At 29.8% G+C, this 21259-nt stretch overlaps 1 protein-coding gene across 1 annotated transcript; it reads left to right on the top strand.

Annotated features, from left to right (window-relative positions):
- Positions 1-114: 114 nt before the first annotated feature.
- LOC100162891 (peptidyl-prolyl cis-trans isomerase, rhodopsin-specific isozyme-like) lies at positions 115-20898 on the top strand. The gene is made up of 5 exons (XM_001949969.3): positions 115-598; positions 3232-3439; positions 16237-16356; positions 17012-17237; positions 20389-20898. The coding sequence occupies exons 1-5, from the start codon at positions 530-532 to the stop codon at positions 20498-20500; spliced, it is 735 nt and encodes a 244-aa protein (XP_001950004.1). The 5' UTR covers positions 115-529; the 3' UTR covers positions 20501-20898.
- The last annotated feature ends 361 nt before the right edge of the window (positions 20899-21259 follow it).

Genomic DNA, 21259 nt, shown 5'->3' with positions numbered 1-21259 from the left:
CCATCCTCGTATATTATATTATATATTGTAAAACGCGATATTATTATTATTATTATGTTCTTATTTTATGGTATAATTATAATTATTTTTATTATTATTATGGAAACGAAAAAAAAAAACGTTTGATGTTTTTACTATAGACTGTTTAAAGTATATAAATATAATAACATTATAATAAAATATAGTCCTGCTGCATTATACGTTTACATGCCCGGCGTGTGTTCTTGTTGTTTTTGTTGCTGTTGTGGTGGTGGTGTGGTATCGGTGGTGTGTCGTATATTATGTGCCTCTGAAATCGCTTTAATTCTATCCCTTCAATTGGAACATATACATAGAGGAATCCATAGAAAACCGATAATCACCCTACACTATAATATACCTAGGCACGTTACACGGACACATTCAGTCTCGTCCGTCGTCCAGCACACGTCGTGCACGATAATAATAATAATACTTATTATTATCGTCGTTGTCGTCGTCGTGGTCTCCTCCTTCGACACCAGTGTCGTCTCTCTGCGGCTTGCAAACGATGGTTCTCAATTTTCCTGTGGTTGTGTGCGCGTTGGTGGCGATCGTCGTCGGCGGATGCCGCGCGGGCGTAAGTACAATATAAATATATGAATTCAGTGCTTGATTAGAGAGGGGATGTGGCTGAACGGAGTCCACCTTCTTAAAAAAATATTTGTGCGTACCGGTACTTGGTACGAAAATTCTCGACTCGCCGGAAATAGATAGGTAGGTAGATTGAACTATTTTCGTATGTACCCCTTCTAATTAAATCCTAATTTAGGTAATCAATATAAGACATTTAGGTACGCGTACGCAGAATTTTTCAACTGCACTTTTGGAACCCCCTTTTAGAATATGTTTCCCAATTATTTAAGCACTGAATATGATGATGATGATGATGATGATTTATTTTACCATGTTGGTCATAATAATATATAAGGTTTACCGAGACACCGAGTATATACAGCTTACCCACATCGTTTCCGCTTCGAGGGTATCGGAGTAACCGACCCATTTTTAGTGCGAAAACTCTAGCTTCGTGGGAAATAGGTGGGTATCAACACCAGGAAACTGGTAGGTTGTTCTATGTTATAGATATATAGGTAAATTAATAAAGTATAGTAATATAGTAATGCAGTGGCGCAACTTAATAATAAGGGGCCCATGTGAAAATTTCTAGACCAGGGCCCTTACCTGCTAGCAAGAATTAAACACAGTACAGCACTTGGTATAAATCGAACGTGGTTCAAAGTACTCTTTAAACTTTCCTAATATCTCCAAGAACAATTTGAAATTTTCACAAAATCGGTCAAGTAGTTTTTGAGAACCTATATTATAATAGCCACGGCTTACAAATATACATTTAACTCTCATGTTTGTTTTAAGATATAATTTCTTTATTCGAAACAATAAGCGTACGACAATTTAATGGATCGTTTTACCTCGTCTACCAGAGTAACTTATGGCAAACATTTAAAATACTATTTTTTACTAATTATTTAAAAAAAAAAAATAAACAAAAACGTCTGTCGAAAATCTCAAAATACCTCTCCGGGTTGAACCAACTGGGTCTAAATAGTGAATCTAAACCATTCAGAGACTCTCAAAAACACACAAAAAATGTCCAGTGGTTTAGGAGGAAATCAATAACATACAAACATTTATTTGTACTATATATATATTATATAGGCATAGATTGTTATTATTTTCGGCCACCCGGCACCCAATTCATTTTACCAAAGAAAATTATTATACATTAAAACCTTCCCCGTGACTCGACCGATTTATTAGTGAAAATCGTATTAAAATAAGTAGAGTTCTTTTCGAGATATGCTCGTACATACAAAAAAGGGGCTTCTATTTTATAATGTATACATATAGATTAATAGATTATATTATATTAACTGTATTAATATTTAATTATTATTATATTATTTTGTATATTACACATTATAGTAGGAATATCGTATATGAGATCTCGGGGCCCAAAAAATCGGGGGCCCCTGTGAATTGCACGCCCAACACTCCCGATAATTGCGCCACTGTAGTAATGTAAGTAATGTAGATACATAGTCAATTGCAGAAAAAATATAGTATACATATAGTTGATAATTAATAATGGATTCCATAATTTTAAAAAGATAATGTCATATTGGCATGGTAGTTAAAAATTAACAAAATCGCATACAATATACATAATTTAATAATTTATGATGAACTCTAACTTACAAAAATATATTGGTGTACCTAGGTAGTAGTATTGTAATATAGTACCTATAATAAACAAGGTGCAGAACAACTGTAGGTAAGTTGCACAATCACTTTGATAAAATATTAATTTAATAATTATTCGACGTAATTTATTTGTTATAATAGTTTTATAAATAAACAAAAATATATCAATAACTGTAATCTAATATAACCATGTAGTTAATGTTGTAACAATAGCAAAAAAATAATGATCATGAAAAATAATTTATACGATTATTTAATCGTATTAATTTAATCTATTCAACCCATTACCAAACTTAGTACTTACTTTAACTTACAAATATTTAAGTAATATAGGTACTTTCCCAGTTGCCTAGCCTAGCGGGAATGAGTTAAGGTATAGTAATCTATATGTATGGGAATTGAACACACTGAACACAGTGTTGGGCCAAATACTCAATGATTGACCAATCATTAAAGTTTTTGAGAATTAAAGGATTATATACCTATCTATAAATTCATAGTAAATTTCATTTCAATAAGGTCATGAATTTTATTCAATAAACCTAAAAAATAATTTTGTAACTAATAAAAATGGAGCTAAACAAAACCAATAGTGGATAATACTAGTTAATCCATGTAGTATCATACATTTCACTTATTAGATTTTTCATCTTCAGACATTTTATGTTTTAACATATCAATATAATGTCTTCATCTAACATCTTAATCTTTATAATATTTAGCATTGACAAATTAAACAAGTACCTATTCTTAAATTTTATCAATATTTAATGATTATGGTTATTTTAGTCCTTATAAACTATTTAATCATCCACTGTTAATCGTAGTTTTTTTATCCAACACTCACTGTACACTTGAGTTCAAACACTAAATAATTAACCTGTAAGTGTTAACCATACCTATACCACGTTTATAGTCAGCAAGTGGAATAGTGAATATAGTACTTATATACATTTATAATAACACATAGGTAATACATATGTATAGGACCTCCAGACGTTCACGGTGACCGATGTGGCGTACTTGGATGTGGAGGTGGCCGGCACCGAGTTGGGTACGATCGAGATCGGTCTTTTCGGCCAAATCGCGCCGAAAACGGTGGCAAACTTTATCACGATTCTGACGGCAGGCATTGACGGCCGCACTTACGCCGGCACCAAATTCCATCGGGTGTTCAACAAGTTTGTCATCCAAGGTTCGTGATAATACCTAATTAAATTTAGTTTTTATTTAGAAAAATTGAAAGTGACCTTATACTGTTATTAATACACGGCAACATTGCACAGAAAATCGTATGCCATAGTGTTACCTATAGTTTTAGGGTAATCTCGACAGTCTATTTATTCGTTTATTATTTAAAAAACGTTCGCAATTGTGCACCCAAAAAGATAATACGTACGCAAGTGTCACAATTGTGATTTACTGATTTTTTTGGACAAAATCGACTTAAGTTGAAAATTGAATTAATCTTTCCCCTTTTCGGACAATGTAAGTATGTAATGTTTCAGCCATTCCGTAGCTGGCGTTTTCAGTAAGTAATCTATTTTGGTAAAGATTTGAAAAAAACCAAATTATAAAAAGCATATTCTTAATTCTATTTATTTTTGTTATTATTCATAAAGTTTGGTATACGAAGAGTGCAAATACATGTTAGTTTAGCATTATGTGTCAAATTAAGAACTTTAGTTAGCAAGAAAGCTATTAAACAACGATTGCAGTAATATTTGATACTAAAACTAGACTTCAATATTAATTCATATTAAATTATCTGGTATTTTGATTACTAAATCCAAAAATAATAATAATAATATAATGGCATAAATGAGATATAAAATGCATTGAATAGAATCTAATTTAAAAGACATTTTTATAATATTAATTATTATGTAGGTACATGCCTTGACTCTTAACAGACGCAGATGCAGGATTTTATTTCGGTTAGGGTTTTACCTGAGTAAATAATTTACATTATTTTTTTCTAAACACTTTTTATATAATTGGTTACAACAAATTATAGTTGCTCTCAAATTTAGTCTACATTTAGAACAAGGAGTGTTTAACTTGGACACCTGGTCATCTATAGAGCCTCTTTGGGTCGTAATAAACGTGGTAATAATCGATGGACGTATAATCGCAGACGTTTAGCAATGTTCTAAATCAGGCAAACAACTGAAACTATGATCGATATCTTTGTCATATTTAACAATTAATTTTATATCTATTAAAAATGACCAACGATTGATCAACTATGTGTATTGAAATGGTGGTAAATAAGATTTGTTTAAATAAGACATTTTAGGGGGGGGGGGTTAGAACCCTGGAACCCTACCCCTGCGTACGCCACTGACTCTTAATACATTTTAAAATATGTTCAACTATTAGATTTTGATTAATAACTGTCCAATAGGTTTTGCAATTTGTACATAAGTCATACTTATCTTAAAATTAAATAACTAGGTAATAAGATTATAAAAAAAGTATATGAATCCTGGAAAGTAATAATAATTGTAATTTACAACTGATATTTTATAGATTATATTTCTATAAAGTTTTAATTTCCAACTATAACTAATAATTATTATTAATTCATAGGGTATATATAACTGTTTTATAAATTCTTTATTGAGCAGTTTTTATAAAAAAAAAAAATGTATTGTTTTCATAAGATATTATAATTCATAGAATATATAGAAGTTATTTAAACAAATATTTATTTAAATAATAAATAATATACATTTATAAACAGTTTCTTGTTATTATGAAAACGATTTCCAACATTTGACACGATAATTACGATCGACCAAATCAGCTAACTTCAAATAGATATTTCACGACTATATTATTTTTGTAAATATAATTTGCTTATACAACTCCTAAAAATGTTTAAAAAAAATGCCTTGTTATTTGAATTTGTACATTTAAACTATTGTATTGCAGAATTCCTACAATTCTTATAAATATTTATTTACTATCATTATTAAATTCCTCAAGTAATTTACGACTCCAAATGTAACCACTAAAATGTTCTCTAAATCTCCGATTTGTATAATATTCCAAATGGATAAAAATATACAATACTTATACACTATATTTTACAATAATATGTACATAATATTATAATTAAATATAATTTTTTAGCGAAATAAGAAAAAAAGAAATAAAACTAGACTAAAAAGAATATAAATCGTCATCAAAGCTGTGTTAACAATATTTTAATACCTGCCTAATTCTGGTTTTTAGTTTTATTACATGGTTTTGAATTTAAGTTTGGGAAAATGGGCTGTGTGCTATGTCTTGTGTCCATAGGTGCATCGTACATAAGTGTATATTAGAAGTATATTCAGTGGCGTAGCAAGGGTATGGCGAACTGTGCCTACGCCAGGGGCGCAAATCGTGAAGGGGCGCAAAATTGTGCTTTACAAATAATACTTATTTTTATTCTACCTTCAAAATGAAATTTTTTCATAATACATTTCGAAATGATTTTGTTTATCTGCACAAACTACGTAATGATGAATTGTGTTCCATTAACTGTAGTTATGATCCTGCGAAATGTCCCAAAATAACACCAAGGTTAATATAAAAGGGCTATTTTAATTGAACATGTTCCTCCAATCACTTTTAATCAAAACTACTATCCACATGATGAGAATAACCGTAATCTTAGTAATGGTGGACAGGTTCGAAGGCAATAGTTAATATATAGTATTTCAAAAAATAAACTTTTGTTTTCCATGCATTTTTTTGTACCGCAAATTGTGCTTTTATTTCTGGTCTTAGCGATTGGCAACTTTTGAACTCTCGTTTGCCTGATCATCAAATTAACTTACTGCATAAACAAAACTGTATAAAATGGAAAAAACTAGAAAAAAGGATACTTGATACTAAAACTATATTGACTGTGAGGTATAAACATTTTCAAAAATGAAAAAGAAAAATTGCGCAACATTTTAAAAATAATCATAGATATTATGTTTTGCAGTAAAAACAATCTTGAAAATAACTGATAATTGAAAATAATAAATGCTAAAAAAATATAATTTCGTCAATTTTTTTATCTTTGAAAAGGCGCATTTCAAAGTTCGCCAGAGGCGTTAATGAGTCTTCCTACGCCACTATGCATATTCATTTTATCTGTTTCAGTGCCCCACTGCCACAGAAGGCCGATATTTGGTTTGAATTGGCCACGTTGTTCTCTTTAAATTGACTTTTTAAAATAAATTATTAAATATGCTTTGATGAAAATAATAAAAAGTAAAAACAATTGCACAACTCGATAGCGCTGTAGTGTAAACTTTGCACTGCAAAAGTGTGTACCTACTTCTGTAGAAAAAATTAATACCTATGGTCAATAAACCTGACCTAACCTTATTACGTATAAATCCGTTTCCTACGTTGGTATAAGAATTTATTTGTCCATGGAGCTATCACAATAATTTAAATCGAGTATAAAGTGCCCCCCCCCCCTCAAATTAGGTTACCATTATTTGAGTTGGAAAGAAATGGATTAAAATATACATGTTAATTTATAATATAGGTATTATACCTACGTATAAGTGGCGTAAATTACCATCGCCCGTGCGACATAAATATAAAATATGTATTATTTTCTCGTCAAAAGTATCGACTGTAAAATATCTACAATGTTATAAGTTATGACTTAATATTTTATTTCTTATAACTTATTATTTAGCGTCTGCAGTGCACATTTTCTCGCGACCGTATAATATTATTATCATGATATCGTATAATAGGTACAGTGTACATACAATAGTTGCGTCATTCACTCCGGCCGGATTCGACGTTTGCATGCTTTGGACAACGCGTAAATAATATTACTATTGTTTTACTGTTATTATTATAGCATAACCGACTGTGCCGTCGTCCCAAAGTTGGAGTTGGCCCCAATAACACTCTGGCCAGTGGCTATATGTATATTGCTATATATATTATTATATTATGTCCTTAAACGGAAGCGCAGTGAACTATACGTTAAGTATACTGAGTACAGTTGTGGTGTTATTACCTATATTATGCGCATACGATGCTTACGCGTGTGTGGTTTTTTTTTATATGTGTCTGATGTGATTTCGAATTTTTTTCCCTCCGTTTTCGATTGAATCACTGGTTCTGAAATGACGCAGGGCAAAAGCGGCGGTGCGGTTATAATATTGTATACCTTATATTGTATATACTATAACAAATTTTGATCATTGAACATCTCGTGAATTCCCGGTGGAAGGGTGGTGGGGTGCTATAAGCAAATATGACCTCTCAAAAACCAATACAGAGTACCTATACTACATGGCACTATACATTAAAATAATTGTATTCAGAATATTGCAGTAATTTGACAAATATATTGTAATCTAAACGCACATATATTCGCACAGCGTTAATATTATAATTTATTTCTTACCAATCTATAACAAGATGTGTATGTTATTATTATATTAAGAAATATTCTATTGCTTTAAGTAAAAATTGTATTGTCTTGAAAGAGGTGGAGTTTAAATAGCCTGGTAGATTTACTATTATTAGAATTCAACGTATTTTTACTTTAGGTACCTATTACTTGAACTATAGATAGTCAAATTAATTCAAATGTTTACTTTCACTCAATTTCTTTTGATTCGTGAATAATGATCCTGTATCCAAAGGTGGTCAATTCAATAGTTAAAATCGCTGTAAGAACATGCAAGTATGTTTCTGTAAATATAACATATGATGAACTGTGTAGGTATTAAAATCTAAATTTTTTTGTTTATGGCTTACGTAAAAAAAAAAAAAATAAAAAAGATTTTCGAAAATTGATGTTGTAGAAACACTTATCTGAATAAGTGTCTTCAAACGAAAAATCAAAATCAAAGAATGTCGCTCTGCTGTATAATAGTAGATGTAATTTGTAGGTATCTTGTCATTTAGTAGGTCACTATATAATGGATGTTTTAAATTTTGAATTCAATTTTAAACCATTGTATAAGATGAAAGACGATTCTGAACGCAAAACACAAAACGCAAAATGCGCCGTTCAAATGCGTCAGCCTATAATGTTTTTAAGAATATTGTATTGTACTGTAGTAATTTGTACCTATATTTAAATGACTATTACTTATTAGTAATTTATTTTTAAATTATTAGTAATATAATATGTAAAGCTATTTTTTGCAAAAACAAATTATACTATATATTATATAATTAATTTTAACAATATTAGTTCATGATATGACATTTCTCCCCCGACCAAGTACCAACTACATCCGATTTGACACCAGGATATACAGTAACCACATTAAAAGTTGACGATTGAAGCATTTGTACTACTTCAAAAAGTGGAGAAAGTACAAAAAAAATCACACATCATTATAATACAAATAATAGATTCCTACATAAAGTACATTCATCGCTCCACTCAGAATCTAAAATAGTAGGATGCGATTTAATTTGAAAGTTGCACAATTACTTTATAATGTGTTAGGTACCCTAACTCAGGGCGCGGTACCGTAATAAAAAATACAGTTTTTTTTAACCGGCATCAATTAAATTTCTATCTATACAGGCTTTAAACTATCTACCTAATTTAAAAGATTCAGACTTAAATATATTATACGCTAATTTTACATAGGTACCTAGGTTTGTTTACTATGCCTACAACTTGACGTTCTTAACATTGACTTTTCATAATTAACCGAAGTAAATAGCTTAATATGCTATATAAGTATATAACGCTATATGACACTAAATAACATCATAATATTATACCTATATACGACGAAAATCAATTTATATGGAGCTCATTTAAGTTAATATAAAATTCAATTGGACGCACTCTCAGAGAAATCGTCTAGATACACGTCACTGGGTGCAAGGGTAGTTTTCTGACCTATGAGCATCGGAAATTCGCAACGAGTGCAACTTATTTAAATATAGTTTGGGTATCTACGTAAGTTGTTATTTATTACTGCAGAGTTGGCGCAAGGGTGTGCTGGGTGAAGAATGTGTATCTGCAAAGGGATCTCGCACATTTTAATTGGCTTTGGGCGGGGGGGGGGGCTTACTTTTATAAATTGTACTACTTACTTTTGCAAATCAATAGCGCTGGCACTGCTTATTAGGTACATATCTCGTTATTATTATATAAATATTCGTACTACGCAGATATTTTTTACTAAAGTAGTTTTTGTTTTTTGTTTTATGATCAAATCGTCTGATGTCCCTCACCCACCCACTATATGCCTCCACCGCGAAACTCGGCTGTGATGTTTATCTCCACTTGATTATAATCTGCCCAGCGAGCGTTTCATTCCGCCATACAACCAAATATATAAATATAAATGTATAATATATATATATATATATGCGCGTCGGTTTTCGACGATTATCGCAGATTGAAATCTAGTCAATTTATATTCAGCCGACTGCCATTTTATACTCAGATGACTATCGCTGATCGAAATCGCCGCCGAATGTGTATTCCTGCCGGACGGTTTTTATTGTTGAATTTCAGATCCCCGTCAGTGATACCGTCCAATCGCCGGGTCGCATTATATTATTCACGCACACGCACACACACACACACACACACACACACACACACACACACACACACACACACACACACACACACACACACACGCACGCGCGCGAGCGCATTCGGGTTTACAAGTTTTTTCACCTTGTATTACTATATTTGGGTAAATGACCCGGCAACGAAAGATAGCGGACAATAATATTATAACTACAACTACAACAACGACAACAACGATAACAACAACAACAACGATGACGACGACAAACGTCGTTATGCACGCGCGTGCGTAATGCGTAAATATTATTATAATATATTAAATAAAATAACGAGGGCGGTCACGACGTATTATAGTATAGGTATTAGGTTCAGGTACCTATAATTTAGGTATTTTATGAAATAATAATAATACCTACGGGATTATTCAAATCATCCGATGCTTTGCGCCTGGCTCCCTAGGTCACCCGATCTTACGCCATAATTGTGCCTATACTTCTTTTGGGGACTTCGGACATGTCAAAGATACTATGTACGTACCACCGTTATCACACAGAAGAGCTAAAAACTTGTTGAAACAATCTACAACGGATATGATCGGAATGGATTTGAGCTCCTACAATATAGATGTTGTTCGTGTGACCAGCCAATAGGAAGCCGCATAGAAAATGTGTAGGTACCTACCTATTAAATACATTTGAAATATTATTATTTCATTTAATGTATCATATAATATCATACTATAATCTACTAAACCTTAAAACTAAAATATATATATAAACATTTTAGATCGTGGATGAATCATTCTGAATAACCCTGTATATAACTATATAAATGTGAAATGAAAATCTCCCTACAGGCTAAACTCTGGAACTACTTATCAGATATGCTTGATTTTTTTTTAAACGAAAGAGTATATCATGGAGAAGGTTCTTATGAAATACAATTTTAGGAAAATCCACCGGAAAAGTAGGAAATATGTATGTAAAAAATACAACAGTGGCACCATCTGTCCAGAAAAAAATAAGCTAAATAATAAAAAATTTAGTTTATTGTTGCAGATCAAAATAATAATAGTGTATTATATATTGGTTTCTATTGGTTAATCGGGCATGTTTGTTGATTTGTATTATAATTTTTTGTCATTATATAATATATATATATAAATGAATGTTTGTGTGTAGATTAGACCACTGGGAAGAAGATGGGCTAAAAAAAAAGTGTTAAATTTGGTTTTTTTTTTATTCATCTGATTTTAGTATGGTTAGGTTAGGTTAGGATTTTGTATTGATTGTTTAGATTAATCCACGGTAGGTAGATTAAGTAAAAATGATAAATTTGGTATAACTTTGATACTTTAGAGTTAAATCAATAATCATACACTTACGTAAAACAGCACGGGGTCCGCGATCTACTGCAGGTAGATTGCCTACCTGATAATGTACTGCTGCGAATCAGAATTTTTATTCCGGGCAACAGAAAAGTTCAGATAAATTTTGAACGAATTGTACAAAGTTTGAGTCACATAGAGTTGGTACATTTAACGGGAAACGAAGTGCACGGGATCAGCTGGTATTTTACATTATTATATACTATTATTTTACTCAAACTATTTCCATTTCGTGCGACTATATAACGTAGTCCGGAATTGATATCGTATACGATACGCGCGCGCGAGTACCCTCTATATACATACGTATATAAATATGTTCATTTTTTATAATACATATTATTATACTGAAATAATATTATTATGCGTGCGTATCACATTATACGTACAGCCGGACCGTCTAGCGATTATCGCATACGACAATCGCGTGCGTGTATTATATGCGCGGCCGTAAACGCAGCGAGAGTGCGAGACATAATAAAACGATTTAAATCGAATCCGCCCGAATCGCAATACGAATACATTATTTTTTTTTTTTAAATATCTGGGGAAAAATAGTAATAGTAATAATAATAATAATGCAAATATAATAATGCCTCTGAATCTTTCGAAACGAATATCGGTTTCCTTTTCATTTTCCGTTGAGGTTTATCTCTTTTCGATCGATAGGTGCCTAGGCCTAGGCGGTTTATGCAGTGGACATAATAATAATGTTATGTTATAATATATTTATAAATATAATATGACGCATATTAATATTATGTCCATAATATATACTCGTAGGTTTCAGAAATTGGTAATCTCGAAACGGTAAATTGAGATTTCCGGCAATGTCGATCGTATAAAATGCGCATTCCAGCCGTTTATTCTATGATATTGCCGATGCGTGTTTAACGCCGTCGTTTATAAACCGTGTCGTTTTTCCGGCTCCTGACCCCAAGTCTAATATATATTTATAGTTTATATCAACTGGAATTCGAAATATTAATCTATAATTTGACACTCCAATACGATATTTTATTAAAGGTAGGTATATGAAGTTATACTGGTACTTAGGCGGAGATTTCTGGGGAAGTGGGTACGGGGACTTAGCCTTTCCCAAATAATTTATTCGAAGCCAAAGCCCACTCCAAAAAAAAAAAATAAAACCTATTTTATATGTCTAAATTAAATCTAAATAAAATTATCCACTATATTAAATTATTTTTTTTTAGATCTGAGTAAGGGGCCTATGTTCATTTCAAAATTATATACATATTTTTTTTTTATTCTGTGCTCAAGTTTTTGTGTAGATTAACTGATATACAAATTCATCTATACCTACGTGTCTCTTAAGATTAAAAAATTTCTCAGTTTGGTATTTTGGAGGGATAATTTTTCGAAATTGGAAAAACTATCAAAATGTATAAGATTATTAGCATTTTTTTTCAGTGCTTTTGTCTTAACAATTAAGCTCGACTTTTAAATTTGCCATATCATAAAATTCATCTTAATTATTTAATTATTGTAACTCGAAAAATAATTGTTTAGACTTTAGAAACTTGATATTTAAACATGTATTAATTATTATCAATAAAATATAACTTTAAATTCATTGAAAATTCAAAAATTGAATAATGCATATAAAAAATAATTATTTGACTGTTCGAGCTCATAATCATGAAACTTAAAATATAGATAGATAACTATGTAAATGTGGTGAAAACATTGTTTGGAGAGACGAAATTTTTTTTTGGGATTTTATTGAATTATAAATGGATGGTTATTTTGCACTGTGCTGGACTTTAGATATAGCTGGTATAGTTCACTTCTAAAATCTTAAAAAAAAAATATATTGAACATTTGAAACTTTATTAGGCATACAGTTCAAAATAACAATTTTTGACTAATTTAATTATGAACTACACCCTGATTTTAAGTATAGACGATAGCTTAAAAAATATAATGTTCTAGTTACGTAAATAATATTTTATTTATTCTGCTCTTTAGGTTTTGTTAAGAGGACGTAACACTGGTATTTGTTGTTTCCGTCTTACAAGTGCGTAATATAGCAAATTTACAGTCAACAGAACACGTGTAGTTAGTTTAAAAATTAGAGTGAATGGACCTATTATGAAACCTGATGGTTAGAGTATTATTTGAGTTTGTATGTTGGTTTTTTACAATAGTTCAATTTTTTAACAAGTTATGCGTATATAATATACTGTAAATAAAAAATGCTCATAACTGAATTTTCGTAAAAAACCAACGTACAAACACAGATAATGTTCTTACCATCAAGTTTCATAATAGGTCAATTCACTCTAAGGTTTAAACTAACGAAGTTACGAGTATTCTGCTAAGCGTAAATTTGCTATATGTTACGCACTGGTAAGACGGAGACACAAAATATACCAGTATTACGTCCTCTTAATATAACAAAAGGTTTTATAAAAAAGTAAAATATTGTAACGGTAAACCATACGAGGATGTAGACTGTATAAGTTGATACCAAATACTTATTGTGTGTATATATTGTACCGTAAATATTTAGTATACCATACAATTGTATCAATAAATTCAATGTAAAATAGCTTAAAATTATAAATTACATTTTAAAAAAAGATGGGTAAGTGGATGCCGCTCTGCTATACAGCAGGTTAAAAGTGGTTCACTGTATAAAGGATGGTATGAAATTTGAATTCAATGATATAATATTTTATACGAAACACGATTCTGAGTGGTGACGGTTTGTCAGTGTGAATATTTTATATTCTATTTATATTGTTATTACTTATGATTAATACGGTAGCCTGTAAGTTAAATTAATATTATAAAATTACAACAAAATAACTAAAATTGTTAGTCTTGGTTATTTAATATGTAATTTCTTCCAAATTGAACATAAAATAACTCAAAAAATTTATATTTTCGAGATTTTTGGTCACAGAATAACCTACTAACATGGAATCTTGTTGTAATTTTAGCTATAAAAGTTGAACGTTTTATACATTTTAAGCTACAAAATTATTTTTAAAATTAAAATTTGATGAATTTTGTCAAAAACAGAACTTTAAATGCTTATAAAAAAATCGTGCCTAAGTATTTTTAATATTTTTCAACTGTATTTAAGTAATATATCAGCCTTGTATTAAATTTTGTTGACAATTTTATCAAGTATAGGAATTGATAAAATAAACATATGATATAAATCTCAAGTGCCTACGGTTATTACTTATTTGTTTCTGAATTACAACAAATAAGAATATCGTTACATGAAAAATCAAGTGATGAAGTGAATAACCAATGTTGTAAAAATATGAACTTCAAACGCTCATAAAAATTTAATTTGACTTTCTTATAGACATTTTTTTTTTTTTGATAAAAAGTAGATAACCTTATGAGGAATCTTGTATTACATTTTTAAATCTTAGATTTAAAAAGAAAACTTTTCATGAATTTCTAACTTAAAATAATTTGCAAATTTTCGTAATTTTTACGTATTTTGTCAATATTTGAACTTTAGATGCTTATAAAAAAAATTGTAACTATGGATTTTTAATATCTATTAAATTTTCAAGTATTTTTACTCAAAAAATAAAGTTTTATTGACATTCATAGAAATAAAAACTAAAAAAATTGAAAACTGATAATGTCCGTAAACAGCTCAAAACAAATCAAAATATTTTTAATATTTTACAGTGTGTAGCAAATGCTAATATAAATGTTCAGTGAAAATTTTATGTATCTGGTCATTTGTTTTAGAGTAACGTCAAAAATCTAAATCGATTTTGTTAAAAATGTTAAAATTCCCGGTTTTTCTTAATTTTTATGTTGTTTTTCCCGACGCTTTAAAAATCTATCAGGAATTTTTGAATTTTGACCTCCCGAGTGCACCAACTAGACCCACTTTTTCCTATCGAACAAGATACTGTAGAAGAAAATTGAAGCGCTTTTAATAACACAAACCGTGTTGACAGACACAAAAAAAAACCACACATCATTGTGAAATTAATAAATTCATTGCTCCACTCAGAATCTAAAAAATGAATAGCGTATGGAAAATAATAAAATGGTAAAAAGTTTTAAATTTCTATGGCTAATATATTTTTTTTTTGGAAATTTTCTATTTATGTTTTCTATTTATTTTTCTATTTGCGTGGATATACATTGTAAATTACTAAAAAGTTTTGCGGTAGGTATGTCGAAACTTTATACTTTCAACAAAATATTTCGTGTAGTATAAACTATAATAAGTCGAATTAAAATATTATATAATTTAAAATCAATAACACTATTCAACCCTATTATATGTATGATGTACTCATTTGTTTGTATAAAAAAAATCAATAGAATATAATATACTTCAAGGTTTCCATTAAATCTTTTTTGTTATATAAACGTCTAACGTTGGTTATAAATAATACGGTTAAAATAACATGACATGTCTATATAACTATATAAGTAGGTACTGCAGACTTTTAAATACATGTGTATTGCTATTCGATACAGACTATAGTACATTTTTTTAATCACAAAAAATGTCTAAACATATGTAATAAACACAGTTTTATGGTATACCTATAAATTACATAAATTATTGATTCACGAGTTCTCTTAGTGGGGCCCAGTGTACATATATATGTATGAAATTAAATAAAATAAATAAATATTTTGGCAATTTATCAAGTCGTCGTCTCAGAATGAAAAGGTTCTAACTTCTAAATCGATTTTTTTGAAAAATGGTTTTTTTGCATATTATTATTTAATATTTGTTGTTGTATAATTCAATCCTGAAATCATATCGATTCATTGATTATTCAATGAGATACAGAGAATGAAAAGGTTCTAATTCATACGTGAATGATAGGTACAGGCTAACTTTAAAACGTTCCCCTGAACAATTACAAAAATTACGTTAGAACCTTTTCATTCTGAGACGACAAAGTACAGTAATATAGTATAATTATATAAATACTCGAATATTTTTATATTTTTCCTTGATTATTTGAAACTTAAAAAATCATCTGAATCAGTATACAATATACATGATGTGTATGCGTACTTACTATAAAACTAATATTTATGATGTCCACAGGTGGAGACATATTGAACAACGACGGAAGCGGGTCCGTAAGTATATATGGCGACACGTTTCCGGACGAAAACCTGAAAGTGAACGCTACAAAGCCGGGATTTGTGGGAATGGCCAATTTTGGTCAGTGTTTCGAACAATTTGTATAGTAATATTAATAATAGACATAGAGGCTATATATAGCTCAAAGAATCATCCCTAAAATTACCTTAATGCCACTTCAAGTGTATGGACTAACAATTTTGGGCCCACAAAATATTTAATGACTGAAAAAAAAATCATCGGTCATTAGTTTTATCTTACCCTGCAGAGGCTTGCAGCCTATTATTATTATTATTTGGTAAGAGGATAAATGAGGGAATTTGCGACTATTGAGTTTGAGGCGTTGAGCCGCGTGTCTCGTAAAATATTTTTAAAAAATTGGAAAACAAACTAACGAAATTACGTGACGCGTGTTACAAACACAGTAATATATGTATAGTAACATATCGCTTTCGTTACGTTAATACAAAAACATTAATTCGAAGGACATGAAATATTATTCTGGATCGGTGTTTAAATACGTACCTAGTATGTAGTGTTTGGCACTAGGCTCATTGCAGTAAAATTTTAGCGCATTCGGTGTCAGTCCACCGGCCTATGTCCCTTGCACCTCATCCCACCAACTGTCTGACCACTAACTGATGGATAACTTAAATAATTATCCCAATGTATGGTTATCAATTAATGCTCAACATAAATTGCAGCCGAGTAACGTTTTTTTCTATCTTCTGCGCAGGTCCAGACACGAATGGATGTCAGTTTTTCATAACGACCAGGTCCACGCCGAGTCTGAACGGCGAGCACGTAATGTTTGGCATCGTGGTCGAGGGACAGGAGGTTATACATGCCATCGAACAGCAGTTGACTGACCATCTGGGCAGGCCCACCAAAGAGATACGAATTTCGAGATGTGGCTTGCTAAAGCGACGGCCGCCATTTGACGTCACAGACCATCCGCGCAAGTGAGGCACATCACGGACGTGATCGGTCCGAATCGGAATACGATTGCATAATATATTAGTATCGTCCATGGCTACAGTGCTTCACCGTGTTCACTTGTTTTCCTGTACTTTATAACTAACAGAAATATAGGCTAACACGGTAGTTCACCTTATAAAATATTTAAATATTATGTTTCATCAGTGATAGGTATTAACAAATTTGTGATGAAACCGATCGGTAAACTAAACTCAATCTTTGCATCGTAAAGAAGGTGGAAAGGAAAATGTACATCTTAAAAATAGATTTTACTGAATTAATAATCATATTACTCATTACCTTGTCATTTCATTGTTATTATATTATAGGATAAAACTATAAAAATAAAACGTATAACGTGTGGATTGGTAGATATTTGATAATATTCTATCTATAAATCATTATTGACTAAGTTGTATAGGTACCAATAATACACTAAAATAATTATGATAGTTTTTACTTATTGCTAATTTACGTTAAATTAGTATGTCCTCACAGCTTACCCCATGATAATCACATGTATAATCACATTATATTACCAGTTACCACGCTACGGCGGCTTTAGTTAATAAATATTTATTGCACCTTCTGCATTTTGCAGTACATAATATTTTATGCTGGGCTCATTTTTATATTAATATGTACAGCTTGTAGTTAGTTATTCACAGTAAAATATCTTAAATATGATACAAGGTACCTAATACCTAATCTTAAAATTAGCAAAATAAGGATTTATTACTTACAGAATTGGAATTTGCCATTTGGTATAATATTAGATATATTGTATATACTATTTGAAAATAAAGTTTAAACTAAAGCTTGTAAACTTTAATTTTTAAGATAAGGAGAAAATAAATCAATAGTTTTGTCTCATACGGCACCATCCTGAATACGATATAATATGCTTCTATAGGTGCATACAACACACTTCATGATCAGCGTTGAGCTAAGAAACTCTACGGTTAAACGATTGTTAAAGTTCATAAAAATTGCATGTTTATATTTCATACTAATATTTATACATTATCCTATAAATTATAATACAGCCATACAGGTATTAATTATACTAAGAATTAAAAACTTATTTAAAAAATAAGAGATGACAAAATGTTACTATACTCTAATTTAATTTATTTTAATATCAATAATACATATAATAGAAATACCGTTTATAATAACACATTTTGTAGTGACATACCAGATTTAATTTCCTAAAACTGAAGGTCCCGGCAAAATTTCTATGTATTTACCATTTTGTATTAGTTGTTATGACGTTATAATAATAACCATGTTTACCATGTTTACCTTAATGTAATTTATTATTGATACGAATTTATATAAAATCTAATTTATCTATAACGAACACTCAATATTCGGTCAATATTATCGATGATTTATGACAAGAATAACTATCAAGATCCTATGGCAAAATATTATAAGAGGAAGCTAATTGTTTGTTTTCCCTCTATCTGACCTATTTACACCAGTGACATAAGCAAATTTGCATTCAGCAGAACCAACCTAATGTGGTTATAGCTTTAATTGACCTATTATAAAACTTAAAGTTAAGAACATTTCTTTCGTTATCTTTTTCACGATACTTAAATTTTAAAACGAGATAATATGATCATTTTTGAATTGTAACATTTTACACACTCATAACAGAAAATATTCTAAATATTTGATCCACTATAATATTAAAGATAGTAGAACAATGTTGGTTTTAATAGATTAGACTAAGAAAACAAAAAGTTCGCTGACATCCTATTAAATAATGAGCGTAAATTTATGACTATTAATACATAATAATATAAGATAAAAAACAACTTTTTAATTTAGAAACAAAAATACAAAGATTTATATAAAAAAAATGTTGCAAATAAAAAAAAGCGTGTTAGTGGATAACGCTCTGATGTAAGTCGGCTATCTAGAAGGGCACAGTAATGAATATGTTACATTTAAATTCATAGGTACCTATAAAATTATCGTAATCAAAAAAACTATTCTGAGCGAAGACTGTCTATAATATTAGGTCAGCCTATAATATTACCAAGTATATTTGATGATATTATTGTGATTAATGTAATTTATTTTACCATTAGATTAGGCATCAGCGCGTGTAGACAGTAGATTAAAATATTTTTTGCCAAAAAAATGGTATTTAAAAATTTCACTGTGGGTATAAAATATAATAATGTATTCTCAAATTGTCATGAAGGTGCCAGTGAATAATATTTTTAAATTACAACAAAATAACTAAAATCAATAGATATTTTTGGTATAGGTATTCTTCAATATGTATTTTCATCCAAATTTGAACTTAAAATGTCTGTAAATAATAACTGTGTGTATATATTTTTACATTTTTTGGTTACAGTATAAACTATATATGAGAATCCTTGTTTTAAATTTTTAATACTTATAGAAAAAATCGTTCATATGTATCTTAAATATTTTTTAATATAATATTCATGCATTAAATAGATTAAATTAAACTAGATTAAATTTCCATCCAGGAAAGAACGTGAAGTAGAAAATTGAAGAAAGCATATTTTATTAAGCTTAAAAATAAAAACTCATATTATCATTGTATAAAATCAATACATTCATTGCACTTCGCTCAGAATTTAAAATATATTTGTAGCCTGTAGGCAATGAATAATAACAGTTTGGTAAATATGTAATAAAAATATATATAGGTACTACACATTTTAATGAACAATAACACACATAATTTGAGTTCACGTTTTGTGATTTTAATACATATTATGTATAGTATAATGTATACCAGATAGTGGCAGATACCTACTGTTTTGTAATAATATATTTTTTTAAATTTTTATTGTCATGACTATTGGTTATCGGTTATTATGACATATTTTTCCTAGTCCCTCGAATGTCATTATAAACGATTTATACAATATTATGTATTCTACTATAATTCTAATTATGTAGTTTAACCGTTTAGGGGTTGACAAATTCAATACATTTATCAACATAATATTATTGTCTATTGATATACTTAATCTTTATAAACTTGAATCATTGATTGTCGATTGATCATAAAGTTTTCTGCGACTCATTGTATATAAATACTGCAGGTTGTTTAAATAATTTGTTTTACTTGAATTACAGTTCGAATGTTTGGAAATGGATAGTTGCGTCTGCCCTACCGGTTTCGATGTCCACGGCTATTTTGTTACTATTCCAGTGGATGATTGCTCAAATCAACAAAGCGATCATTTAATGGGGACTGCCAGAGGCAATAATAAACTTATATGTGTACACAACACGCGGCATAGATACATCACGTGGAAACTGGATGTCTATATAATATTATATCAGCAATCAACATAATATACAATAACAATCCACTAAAATGTATTCATTGTTTCATACAAAAGTGGGGCAAAAAGCGAACGTTTTCCATTTTAAATGCTACCTATATAATTATGCATATTATTGTAATCTGGAAGATAGTTTTTCTACTGTATATATACGGAAAATGTTCACTCGTAGACAGCAATAACAAGCCAATTATATTTTTACACATACTTAATTTGTAATACGTATTAATTTGTACATGTATAACATATTTTGTATTCTGTTCGTTTCAAATTCAAATATATTTCCATGTAACACTGTTTTTCTGTAATCTATTTTCTTAATACATTTCCACATAATATATATATATGTTACGGGTAATGTTAACATTTGGATAATGTCGACATTATCCGGCTAATGAGACATTAGCCAACTGTCATCATAAGCCGCCATGAATATTGGCTAATGTTAACATTAACCGGGTAATATTACATTAGCCAAGAACTTTTGGATAATGTCTTAACAACCATAAAAATGTAACATACATGAGATGCAATAATTTAAATTATTAACAATATTAATCATATTTAAGACAACAATCATAAAATACAAAATATTAATATGAGTTTAATTTTAATTTTTACACCTTAACCTTACTTATGATACATAATGTGTTATCCTT

Source organism: Acyrthosiphon pisum, chromosome X (assembly GCF_005508785.2).
Source record: "Acyrthosiphon pisum isolate AL4f chromosome X, pea_aphid_22Mar2018_4r6ur, whole genome shotgun sequence".
Taxonomy (NCBI): Eukaryota; Metazoa; Arthropoda; class Insecta; order Hemiptera; family Aphididae; genus Acyrthosiphon; species Acyrthosiphon pisum.
This window is presented reverse-complemented; position numbering and strand designations above follow the sequence as displayed.

What these genes read in the sequence shown, in the direction of transcription:
- LOC100162891 (XM_001949969.3), top strand. Translation starts at nt 530, where the DNA reads ATGGTTCTCAATTTTCCTGTGGTTGTGTGCGCGTTGGTGGCGATCGTC. An exon ending in TGTGGGAATGGCCAATTTTG is followed by an intron (nt 16,357 to 17,011) that starts GTCAGTGTTTCG and finishes TCTTCTGCGCAG; the next exon opens with GTCCAGACACGAATGGATGT. An exon ending in GTCACAGACCATCCGCGCAA is followed by an intron (nt 17,238 to 20,388) that starts GTGAGGCACATC and finishes CTTGAATTACAG; the next exon opens with TTCGAATGTTTGGAAATGGA.